The 12,666-nt window shown below is 48.7% G+C and overlaps 1 protein-coding gene across 1 annotated transcript in view; it reads left to right on the top strand.

The window, feature by feature from the left end:
- slc18a2 (solute carrier family 18 member 2) overlaps nucleotides 1-12,666 on the top strand; it is a gene marked incomplete at both ends in the record, with an annotated part of 66,194 nt that overhangs the window by 41,681 nt on the left and 11,847 nt on the right. Inside the window, 4 exons of the mRNA XM_080507265.1 lie at nucleotides 469-558; nucleotides 3,180-3,223; nucleotides 4,580-4,640; nucleotides 9,937-10,032. Coding sequence (XP_080363391.1) covers nucleotides 469-558; nucleotides 3,180-3,223; nucleotides 4,580-4,640; nucleotides 9,937-10,032 — 291 coding nt within the window. The remainder of the gene's footprint in view (nucleotides 1-468; nucleotides 559-3,179; nucleotides 3,224-4,579; nucleotides 4,641-9,936; nucleotides 10,033-12,666) is intronic.

The raw sequence follows: 12,666 nt of genomic DNA on the forward strand, positions 1-12,666 counted from the left end.
TCACCCTCTGACCACCACCAACCACTCTCTCTCTCACTCTCTCACCCTCTGACCACCACCAACCACTCTCTCTTCTGCCGTAATGACGATGGATGTACTGGCAGGAAATACTCAGATACAGGAATAAAGTAATTTCTGCAGTTTTACTTCCGATTGATGCTTTTATTTTGAAAGTGTGAAACATCCTGAAACATTCGGACTGAGATCCGAAAACCAGGACCCTGGGGGACCAGGTCTAGAATTGTGAATGAGCAGGTCCAGGGCCTTGGGGGACCAGGTCTAGAATTGTGATGGAGCAGGTCCAGGACCTTGGGGGACTAGGTCTAGAATTGTGATGGAGCAGGTCCAGGGCCTTGGGGGACCAGGTCTAGAATTGTGATGGAGCAGGTCCAGGACCTTGGGGGACTAGGTCTACCACCATCATGGCCGCCGCCTCTGTAAAAACAACTGTATTTGGTGTCTCTGCAGTCGGGCCTCCGTTTGGCAGTGTGATGTACGAGTTCGTAGGGAAGACGGCGCCCTTCCTCATCCTCGCCTTCCTCGCTCTGTTTGATGGAGGTAAACACACTTCCTCTCACCCTGAACACGTAGCAACACTGAGCACGTAGCCACACTGAACACGTAGCCACACAGAACACGTAGCCACACAGAACATGTAGCAACACTGAACGCGAAGCAACACTGAACATGTAGCCACACTGAACACGGAGCCACACTGAACACGTAGCCACACTGAACACGGAGCCACACTGAACATGTAGCCACACCGAACACGGAGCAACACTGAACACGTAGCAACACTGAACATGTAGCCACACTGAACACGGAGCCACACTGAACATGTAGCCACACCGAACACGGAGCCACACTGAACACGTAGCAACACTGAACACGTAGCAACACTGAACATGTAGCCACACTGAACACGGAGCCACACCGAACATGTAGCCACACCGAACACGGAGCAACACTGAACACGTAGCAACACTAAACATGTAGCCACACTGAACACGGAGCAACACTGAACATGTAGCCACACTGAACACGGAGCAACACTTAACATGTAGCCACACTGAACATGTAGCCACACTGAACACGGAGCCACACTGAACACGTAGCAACACTGAACACGTAGCAACACTGAACATGTAGCCACACTGAACACGGAGCAACACTGAACACGTAGCAACACTAAACATGTAGCCACACTGAACACGGAGCAACACTGAACATGTAGCCACACTGAACACGGAGCAACACTGAACCTGTAGCCACACTGAACACGGAGCCACACTGAACACGGAGCCACACTGAACACGGAGCCACACTGAACACGTAGCAACACTGAACACGTAGCAACACTGAACATGTAGCCACACTGAACACGGAGCAACACTGAACACGTAGCAACACTAAACATGTATCCACACTGAACACGGAGCCACACTGAACACGGAGCAACACTGAACCTGTAGCCACACTGAACACGGAGCCACACTGAACACGGAGCCACACTGAACACGTAGCCACACAGAACACGTAGCCACACAGAACACGTAGCAACACTGAACGCGAAGCAACACTGAACGCGAAGCAACACTGAACATGTAGCCACACTGAACACGGAGCCACACAGAACACGTAGCCACACAGAACACGTAGCCACACAGAACATGTAGCAACACTGAACGCGAAGCAACACTGAACGCGAAGCAACACTGAACATGTAGCCACACTGAACACGGAGCCACACTGAACACGTAGCCACACTGAACACGGAGCCACACTGAACACGTAGCCACACCGAACACGGAGCAACACTGAACACGTAGCAACACTAAACATGTAGCCACACTGAACACGGAGCAACACTGAACATGTAGCCACACTGAACACGGAGCCACACTGAACATGTAGCCACACTGAACACGGAGCCACACTGAACATGTAGCCACACTGAACACGGAGCCACACTGAACACGTAGCAACACTGAACATGTAGCCACACTGAACACGTAGCCACACTGAACACGTAGCAACACTGAACACGGAGCAACACTGAACACGGAGCAACACTGAACAAGTAGCCACACTGAACACGGAGCAACACTGAACCTGTAGCCACACTGAACATGGAGCCACACTGAACACGGAGCCACACTGAACACGGAGCCACACTGAACACGGAGCCACACTGAACACGGAGCAACACTGAACACGGAGCCACACTGAACACGTAGCAACACTGAACATGTAGCCACACTGAACACGGAGCAACACTGAACACGTAGCAACACTAAACATGTAGCCACACTGAACACGGAGCAACACTGAACATGTAGCCACACTGAGCACGGAGCAACACTGAACCTGTAGCCACACTGAACACGGAGCCACACTGAACACGGAGCCACACTGAACATGTAGCCACACTGAACACGGAGCCACACTGAACACGGAGCCACACTGAACACGTAGCAACACTGAACATGTAGCCACACTGAACACGGAGCAACACTGAACACGTAGCAACACTAAACATGTAGCCACACTGAACACGGAGCAACACTGAACATGTAGCCACACTGAACACGGAGCAACACTGAACCTGTAGCCACACTGAACACGGAGCCACACTGAACACGGAGCCACACTGAACATGTAGCCACACTGAACACGGAGCCACACTGAACACGGAGCCACACTGAACACGTAGCAACACTGAACATGTAGCCACACTGAACACGGAGCAACACTGAACACGTAGCAACACTAAACATGTAGCCACACTGAACACGGAGCAACACTGAACATGTAGCCACACTGAACACGGAGCAACACTGAACCTGTAGCCACACTGAACACGGAGCCACACTGAACACGGAGCCACACTGAACATGTAGCCACACTGAACACGGAGCCACAGTGAACACGGAGCCACACTGAACACGTAGCAACACTGAACATGTAGCCACACTGAACACGGAGCCACACTGAACACGGAGCCACACTGAACATGTAGCCACACTGAACACGGAGCCACACTGAACACAGAGCCACACTGAACACAGAGCCACACTGAACATGTAGCCACACTGAACACGTGGCAGCACTGAACACGTGGCAGCACTGAACACGTAGCAGCGGCGTGTTGAGGCCCAGTGTCTCTGTCTTCTCAGCGTTGCAGCTCGTGGTTCTTCAGCCAACCAAAGTGGAGCCTGAGGTGAGTTTGTTGACTCGTCCTTCATTTCCTGAACAGGATCTGACTTTATTGAAAGGACCTTTTCAGGCACAAACATTTCAGCGTCACCTGGCCTTTTCCTTGATGACACAGTTCTAACAGGACTACACACAATGAACACTCTCTGACCTTCATACAGTCTCAACACGGTTTGTTTGACCTGAGCAAACAGAGCTTCACTCAGGCAGCACTGCCATTCATCTGACGCTCCACTCCCTCACCTGCCAGAGCTCCCAGTAAACTCCTGCTTCTGTCATGTGACGCTCCACTCCCTCACCTGCCAGAGCTCCCAGTAAACTCCTGCTTTAGTCATGTGACGCTCCACTCCCTCACCTGCCAGAACTCCCAGTAAACTCCTGCTTTAGTCATGTGACGCTCCACTCCTTCACCTGCCAGAACTCCCAGTAAACTCCTGCTTCTGTCATGTGACGCTCCACTCCCTCACCTGCCAGAGCTCCCAGTAAACTCCTGCTTCTGTCATGTGACGCTCCACTCCTTCACCTGCCAGAACTCCCAGTAAACTCCTGCTTTAGTCATGTGACGCTCCACTCCTTCACCTGCCAGAACTCCCAGTAAACTCCTGCTTTAGTCATGTGACGCTCCACTCCCTCACCTGCCAGAACTCCCAGTAAACTCCTGCTTTAGTCATGTGACGCTCCACTCCTTCACCTGCCAGAACTCCCAGTAAACTCCTGCTTTAGTCATGTGACGCTCCACTCCTTCACCTGCCAGAGCTCCCAGTAAACTCCTGCTTCAGCTTCCAGTCCCACAGACAGTAAAACCTTCACACGCTCACATTGGTTCTCATTAAACTACAATCCTCATCAACTCTCTTCTTTCTAAAGCCTCCTTATTTAAAAGACATGAAATGTGAAGGAACCAAGTCTTCATGTGCAGCAGGCGTGTGTATGTGTATGTGTGTGTATGTATATATATATATATATATATATACATATAAATTACAGGTTCTACTGTATTTGCAAATGGATGATTCCAGCATGGAGCAAGATTATTACATTAAGAACTCATGATTATGTTTGTTTTATTGTCCAGTTACTATTAGAAACTCTTAAAAACACAACTAAATGTTTATGGAGCAAACATGAGTTGGTAGTAGTCACACAGATTACATGCATCATATTTCACCATTTAAAAAGCCATTCCTGTGATATTGTTCTCTAATGTAATTAACCTGATGATAACATGTTGGATTCAAACCAGTGGCCTGACTTCACTGCTCCGGTTCAGGAGCAGTGAAGGAGAAGAAGAAGGAGGAGAAGAAGGAGAAGAAGTACATGTCAGGAGAAGTGGAGCGTTAACAGCTGCTTTCCTCCACAGAGTCAGAAGGGAACGCCGCTGCTCACACTCATGAAGGATCCATACATCGTGATTGCAGCCGGTAAGAAAACTGCTTTGATTTTCTGTTTTCAAAGTCACCGCATGAGGCCGAGGGGAAAAAGTGTTTGGACAGAGAACCGAAGAGAGAACGTGAAATAAACATTCAATAAAACGTCTCAGAGACCGTCAGCCTGCGGGAAGCTCCGCCTCCATTCTACTGGAGGAAAACCTGGGAACCTCCAGGGGACAGACCTGAGAACCCAGTGTTCTGTAGAAAACCTAGGAACCTCCAGGGGACAGACCTGAGAACCCAGTGTTCTGTAGAAGACCTAGGAACCTCCAGGGGGCAGACCTGAGAACCCAGTGTTCTGTAGAAAACCTAGGAACCTCCAGGGAGCAGACCTGAGAACCCAGTGTTCTGTAGAAGACCTAGGAACCTCCAGGGGGCAGACCTGAGAACCCAGTGTTCTGTAGAAAACCTAGGAACCTCCAGGGAGCAGACCTGAGAACCCAGTGTTCTGTAGAAAACCTAGGAACCTCCAGGGGGCAGACCTGAGAACCCAGTGTTCTGTAGAAGACCTAGGAACCTCCAGGGGGCAGACCTGAGAACCCAGTGTTCTGTAGAAAACCTAGGAACCTCCAGGGGGCAGACCTGAGAACCCAGTGTTCTGTAGAAGACCTAGGAACCTCCAGGGGGCAGACCTGAGAACCCAGTGTTCTGTAGAAAACCTAGGAACCTCCAGGGGGCAGACCTGAGAACCCAGTGTTCTGTAGAAGACCTAGGAACCTCCAGGGAGCAGACCTGAGAACCCAGTGTTCTGTAGAAAACCTAGGAACCTCCAGGGGGCGGACCTGAGAACCCAGTGTTCTGTAGAAGACCTAGGAACCTCCAGGGAGCAGACCTGAGAACCCAGTGTTCTGTAGAAGACCTAGGAACCTCCAGGGAGCAGACCTGAGAACCCAGTGTTCTGTAGAAGACCTAGGAACCTCCAGGGAGCAGACCTGAGAACCCAGTGTTCTGTAGAAGACCTAGGAACCTCCAGGGAGCAGACCTGAGAACCCAGTGTTCTGTAGAAAACCTAGGAACCTCCAGGGGGCGGACCTGAGAACCCAGTGTTCTGTAGAAGACCTAGGAACCTCCAGGGGGCAGACCTGAGAACCCAGTGTTCTGTAGAAAACCTAGGAACCTCCAGGGAGCAGACCTGAGAACCCAGTGTTCTGTAGAAGACCTAGGAACCTCCAGGGGGCAGACCTGAGAACCCAGTGTTCTGTAGAAAACCTAGGAACCTCCAGGGAGCAGACCTGAGAACCCAGTGTTCTGTAGAAAACCTAGGAACCTCCAGGGGGCAGACCTGAGAACCCAGTGTTCTGTAGAAGACCTAGGAACCTCCAGGGGGCAGACCTGAGAACCCAGTGTTCTGTAGAAAACCTAGGAACCTCCAGGGGGCAGACCTGAGAACCCAGTGTTCTGTAGAAGACCTAGGAACCTCCAGGGGGCAGACCTGAGAACCCAGTGTTCTGTAGAAAACCTAGGAACCTCCAGGGGGCAGACCTGAGAACCCAGTGTTCTGTAGAAGACCTAGGAACCTCCAGGGGGCAGACCTGAGAACCCAGTGTTCTGTAGAAAACCTAGGAACCTCCAGGGGGCAGACCTGAGAACCCAGTGTTCTGTAGAAGACCTAGGAACCTCCAGGGAGCAGACCTGAGAACCCAGTGTTCTGTAGAAAACCTAGGAACCTCCAGGGGGCGGACCTGAGAACCCAGTGTTCTGTAGAAGACCTAGGAACCTCCAGGGAGCAGACCTGAGAACCCAGTGTTCTGTAGAAGACCTAGGAACCTCCAGGGGGCAGACCTGAGAACCCAGTGTTCTGTAGAAAACCTAGGAACCTCCAGGGGGCAGACCTGAGAACCCAGTGTTCTGTAGAAGACCTAGGAACCTCCAGGGAGCAGACCTGAGAACCCAGTGTTCTGTAGAAAACCTAGGAACCTCCAGGGGGCGGACCTGAGAACCCAGTGTTCTGTAGAAGACCTAGGAACCTCCAGGGAGCAGACCTGAGAACCCAGTGTTCTGTAGAAGACCTAGGAACCTCCAGGGAGCAGACCTGAGAACCCAGTGTTCTGTAGAAGACCTAGGAACCTCCAGGGAGCAGACCTGAGAACTCAGTGTTCTGTAGAAGACCTAGGAACCTCCAGGGAGCAGCACTGAGAACCCAGTGTTCTGTAGAAGACCTAGGAACCTCCAGGGGGCAGACCTGAGAACCCAGTGTTCTGTAGAAGACCTAGGAACCTCCAGGGAGCAGACCTGAGAACCCAGTGTTCTGTAGAAGACCTAGGAACCTCCAGGGGTCAGACCTGAGAACCCAGTGTTCTGTAGAAAACCTAGGAACCTCCAGGGGGCAGACCTGAGAACCCAGTGTTCTGTAGAAGACCTAGAAACCTCCAGGGGGCAGACCTGAGAACCCAGTGTTCTGTAGAAGACCTAGGAACCTCCAGGGGGCAGACCTGAGAACCCAGTGTTCTGTAGAAGACCTAGGAACCTCCAGGGGGCAGACCTGAGAACCCAGTGTTCTGTAGAAGACCGAGGAACCTCCAGGGGGCAGACCTGAGAACCCAGTGTTCTGTAGAAGACCTAGGAACCTCCAGGGGGCAGACCTGAGAACCCAATGTTCTGTAGAAGACCTAGGAACCTCCAGGGAGCAGACCTGAGAACCCAGTGTTCTGTAGAAGACCTAGAAACCTCCAGGGGGCAGACCTGAGAACCCAGTGTTCTGTAGAAGACCTAGGAACCTCCAGGGGGCAGACCTGAGAACCCAGTGTTCTGTAGAAGACCTAGGAACCTCCAGGGGGCAGACCTGAGAACCCAGTGTTCTGTAGAAGACCTAGGAACCTCCAGGGGGCAGACCTGAGAACCCAGTGTTCTGTAGAAGACCTAGGAACCTCCAGGGGGCAGACCTGAGAACCCAATGTTCTGTAGAAGACCTAGGAACCTCCAGGGAGCAGACCTGACAACCCAGTGTTCTGTAGAAGACCTAGGAACCTCCAGGGAGCAGTACTGAGAACCCAGTGTTCTGTAGAAGACCTAGGAACCTCCAGGGGGCAGTACTGAGAACCCAGTGTTCTGTAGAAGACCTAGGAACCTCCAGGGAGCAGCACTGAGAACCCAGTGTTCTGTAGAAGACCTAGGAACCTCCAGGGGGCAGTACTGAGAACCCAGTGTTCTCTAGAAGACCTAGGAACCTCCAGGGGGCAGTACTGAGAACCCAGTGTTCTGTAGAAGACCTAGGAACCTCCAGGGGGCAGTACTGAGAACCCAGTGTTCTGTAGAAGACCTAGGAACCTCCAGAGAGCAGACCTGAGAACCCAGTGTTCTGTAGAAGACCTAGGAACCTCCAGGGAGCAGACCTGAGAACCCAGTGTTCTGTAGAAGACCTAGGAACCTCCAGGGAGCAGTACTGAGAACCCAGTGTTCTGTAGAAGACCTAGGAACCTCCAGGGAGCAGACCTGAGAACCCAGTGTTCTGTAGAAAACCTAGGAACCTCCAGGGAGCAGACCTGAGAACCCAGTGTTCTGTAGAAGACCTAGGAACCTCCAGGGAGCAGACCTGAGAACCCAGTGTTCTGTAGAAGACCTAGGAACCTCCAGGGAGCAGACCTGAGAACCCAGTGTTCTGTAGAAAACCTAGGAACCTCCAGGGAGCAGACCTGAGAACCCAGTGTTCTGGATCAGATGGACTAACAGTCTAACAGACGGTGAAGCTGCTTGTTAAGAAGGATTCTATTCTAAATTCTATAGTAGATTGAACAGGAAGCTCATATTGGAGTGATCTCTCCTGGTTCCTGTCAGGTCTTCCTGTCAGTACTTCCTGTCAGTACTTCCTGTCAGGTCTTCCTGTCAGTACTTCCTGTCAGTACTTCCTGTCAGGTCTTCCTGTCAGTACTTCCTGTCAGGACTTCCTGTCAGTACTTCCTGTCAGGACTTCCTGTCAGTACTTCCTGTCAGGACTTCCTGTCAGTACTTCCTGTCAGTACTTCCTGTCAGTACTTCCTGTCAGGACTTCCTGTCAGTACTTCCTGTCAGGACTTCCTGTCTGGTCTTCCTATCAGGACTTCCTGTCAGTACTTCCTGTCAGTATTTCCTGTCAGGTCTTCCTATCAGGACTTCCTGTCAGGACTTCCTTTCAGTACTTCCTGTCAGGTCTTCCTATCAGGACTTCCTGTCAGTACTTCCTGTCAGTACTTCCTGTCTGGTCTTCCTATCAGGACTTCCTGTCAGGACTTCCTGTCAGTACTTCCTGTCAGGACTTCCTGTCAGGACTTCCTGTCAGGACTTCCTGTCAGGTCTTCCTATCAGGACTTCCTGTCAGTACTTCCTGTCAGTACTTCTTGTCAGTACTTCCTGTCAGTACTTCTTGTCAGTACTTCCTGTCAGTACTTCCTGTCAGGACTTCCTGTCAGTACTTCCTGTCAGTACTCCAGTCCACTCTGGAAGGACATGATAATGGACTATTTCTCAGCGTCATTCTGAGTCATCATGGTCCTGATTTACAGACACTAGGTAAAATAAAGAGTCCAGGTCCAGGTCCAGGTCCAGGTCCAGGTCTAGGTCTAGGTCTAGGTCTAGGTCTAGGTCCAGGTCCAGGTCCAGGTCCAGGTCCAGGTCCAGGACCAGGACCAGGCCCAAAGTAACTCAGGTTCCTCACAGTGGTCCTGGAAGACAAAGTTCAAAGTAATATTATCCACTAGTTATTACTGAAGTAAGATCAGCTGCAGTAATATTTCTAATAATTAATATCTCTAATAACTAATATGTCTAATAATTAATATCTCTAATAACTAATAAGTCTAATAATTAATATCTCCAATAACTGCAGTAATATTTCTAATAACTACTACCTCTAATAACTGCAGTACACACCAGTATTGTTCCAGTTTCTGGGCTCAGGCATTGAATTGTCTTTTCATACAGTAAGTTAAAACATCAGCTGACTGACTTTCTCTAAACTTCCCTTTGAGATATTTTGTTGTGATTAAAGTCAAACCAAGCAATTCTCAATAATGTGCCCTCTACTGAAAGTAGAACTTTGATTTTTGAGATTTTAAATGATTGCATCTGCTTTCAATTACACCATCAAAGCATATTTGAAATTAGATTCTGATTCTAAAAGTGTGTTTGACCAGTGATTTTAGTTTAGTTTTAGTTTAGTCCAGAGAGGAATTTGTCCTGCTGTGCTGAGTCGTCATCTTTACAGACGAAATGAAGTGGAGTCTGTTGGTGTGGAAACAAAAATGAAATAATCCCTCAGAGCCAAACAGCAGAAAGGAGCTGGTCTCTTCTCACTTCCTCCTCTGGCCCTCAGGGGCCATCTGCTTCGGGAACATGGCCATCGCCATGCTGGAGCCCACCCTGCCCATCTGGATGATGGAGACCATGTGTGCCAGGAAGTGGCAGCTCGGTATTCACTCTCTCACTCACTCACTCACTCACTCACTCACTCACTCACTCACTCACTCACTCACTCACTCACTCACTTTATTGATAGAAAACATGTGAAATGCAGGATCAATGCTGAACTGGAGGAAGATGTTTAATCGAGTAGAAGATTTATTAATGAACCTGCTCTGCAATGCAAACTGCAAAACAACTGGTTACCAGATTATAGAGCATCTTCCTCCTCTAACATCAGATTATAGAGCATCTTCCTCCTCTAACACCAGATTATAGAGCACCTTCCTCCTCTAACATCAGATTATAGAGCATCTTCCTCCTCTAACCTCAGATTATAGAGCACCATCCTCTAACATCAGATTATAGAGCACCTTCCTCCTCAAACACCAGATTATAGAGCATCTTCCTCCTCTAACATCAGATTATAGAGCACCTTCCTCCTCTAACATCAGATTATAGAGCATCTTCCTCCTCTAACACCAGATTATAGAGCATCGTCCTCTAACATCCACATTATAGAGCATCTTCCTCCTCTAACACCAGATCATAGAGCATCTTCCTCCTCTAACATCAGATTATAGAGCACCTTCCTCCTCTAACATCAGATTATAGACAACCTTCCTCCTCTAACACCAGATTATAGAGCGTCTTCCTCCTCTAACATCCACATTATAGAGCATCTTCCTTCTCTAACATCAGATTATAGACCATCTTCCTCCTCCAACACCAGATTATAGAGCATCTTCCTCCTCTAACATCCACATTATAGAGCATCTTCCTCCTCTAACATCAGATTATAGACCATCTTCCTCCTCTAACACCAGATTATAGAGAATCTTCCTCCTCTAACACCAGATTATAGAGCATCTTCCTCCTCTAACATCAGATTATAGAGCATCGTCCTCCTCTAACACCAGATTATAGAGCATCTTCCTCCTCTAACACCAGATTATAGAGCATCTTCCTCCTCTAACATCAGATTATAGAGCATCTTCCTCCTCTAACATCAGATTATAGACCATCTTCCTCCTCCAACACCAGATTATAGAGCATCTTCCTCCTCTAACATCAGATTATAGAGCATCTTCCTCCTCTAACACCAGATTATAGAGCATCTTCCTCCTCTAACATCAGATTATAGAGCATCTTCCTCCTCTAACACCAGATTATAGAGCATCTTCCTCCTCTAACATCAGATTATAGACCATCTTCCTCCTCTAACATCAGATTATAGAGCATCTTCCTCCTCTAACCTCAGATTATAGAGCACCATCCTCTAACATCAGATTATAGAGCACCTTCCTCCTCAAACACCAGATTATAGAGCATCTTCCTCCTCTAACATCAGATTATAGAGCACCTTCCTCCTCTAACATCAGATTATAGAGCATCTTCCTCCTCTAACACCAGATTATAGAGCATCGTCCTCTAACATCCACATTATAGAGCATCTTCCTCCTCTAACACCAGATCATAGAGCATCTTCCTCCTCTAACATCAGATTATAGAGCACCTTCCTCCTCTAACATCAGATTATAGACAACCTTCCTCCTCTAACACCAGATTATAGAGCGTCTTCCTCCTCTAACATCCACATTATAGAGCATCTTCCTTCTCTAACATCAGATTATAGACCATCTTCCTCCTCCAACACCAGATTATAGAGCATCTTCCTCCTCTAACATCCACATTATAGAGCATCTTCCTCCTCTAACATCAGATTATAGACCATCTTCCTCCTCTAACACCAGATTATAGAGAATCTTCCTCCTCTAACACCAGATTATAGAGCATCTTCCTCCTCTAACATCAGATTATAGAGCATCGTCCTCCTCTAACACCAGATTATAGAGCATCTTCCTCCTCTAACACCAGATTATAGAGCATCTTCCTCCTCTAACATCAGATTATAGAGCATCTTCCTCCTCTAACATCAGATTATAGACCATCTTCCTCCTCCAACACCAGATTATAGAGCATCTTCCTCCTCTAACATCAGATTATAGAGCATCTTCCTCCTCTAACACCAGATTATAGAGCATCTTCCTCCTCTAACATCAGATTATAGAGCATCTTCCTCCTCTAACACCAGATTATAGAGCATCTTCCTCCTCTAACATCAGATTATAGACCATCTTCCTCCTCTAACACCAGATTATAGAGCATCTTCCTCCTCTAACATCCACAGTATAGAGCATCTTCCTCCTCTAACACCAGATTATAGAGCATCTTCCTCCTCTAACATCCACATTATAGAGCATCTTCCTCCTCTAACATCAGATTATAGAGCATCTTCCTCCTCTAACATCCACATTATAGAGCACCTTCCTCCTCTAACACCAAATTATAGAGCATCTTCCTCCTCTAGCATCAGATTATAGACCATCTTCCTCCTCTAACATCAGATTGTAGAGCATCTTCCTCACTGAAAGAGGAAGACCTAAATGAAAGGTTTTCTGAAGGGAGACTTTTATGAGTTTGTTGGTGCCGTCGGCTCTATGAAGTCTGGATGAGATAATGTGGGGGTGGGGGTGGGGGTGGGTGTGGGCGTGGGGGTGTGGGTGGGGGTGGGGGACAGGATATTAGGCTGCCACATGCTGGCAGGTGCAAAGCACCAAGTCATGATTAGAGACAATGGAAG

This window comes from Blennius ocellaris, assembly GCF_963422515.1.
Source record: "Blennius ocellaris genome assembly, chromosome: 13".
Lineage (NCBI taxonomy): Eukaryota > Metazoa > Chordata > Actinopteri > Blenniiformes > Blenniidae > Blennius > Blennius ocellaris.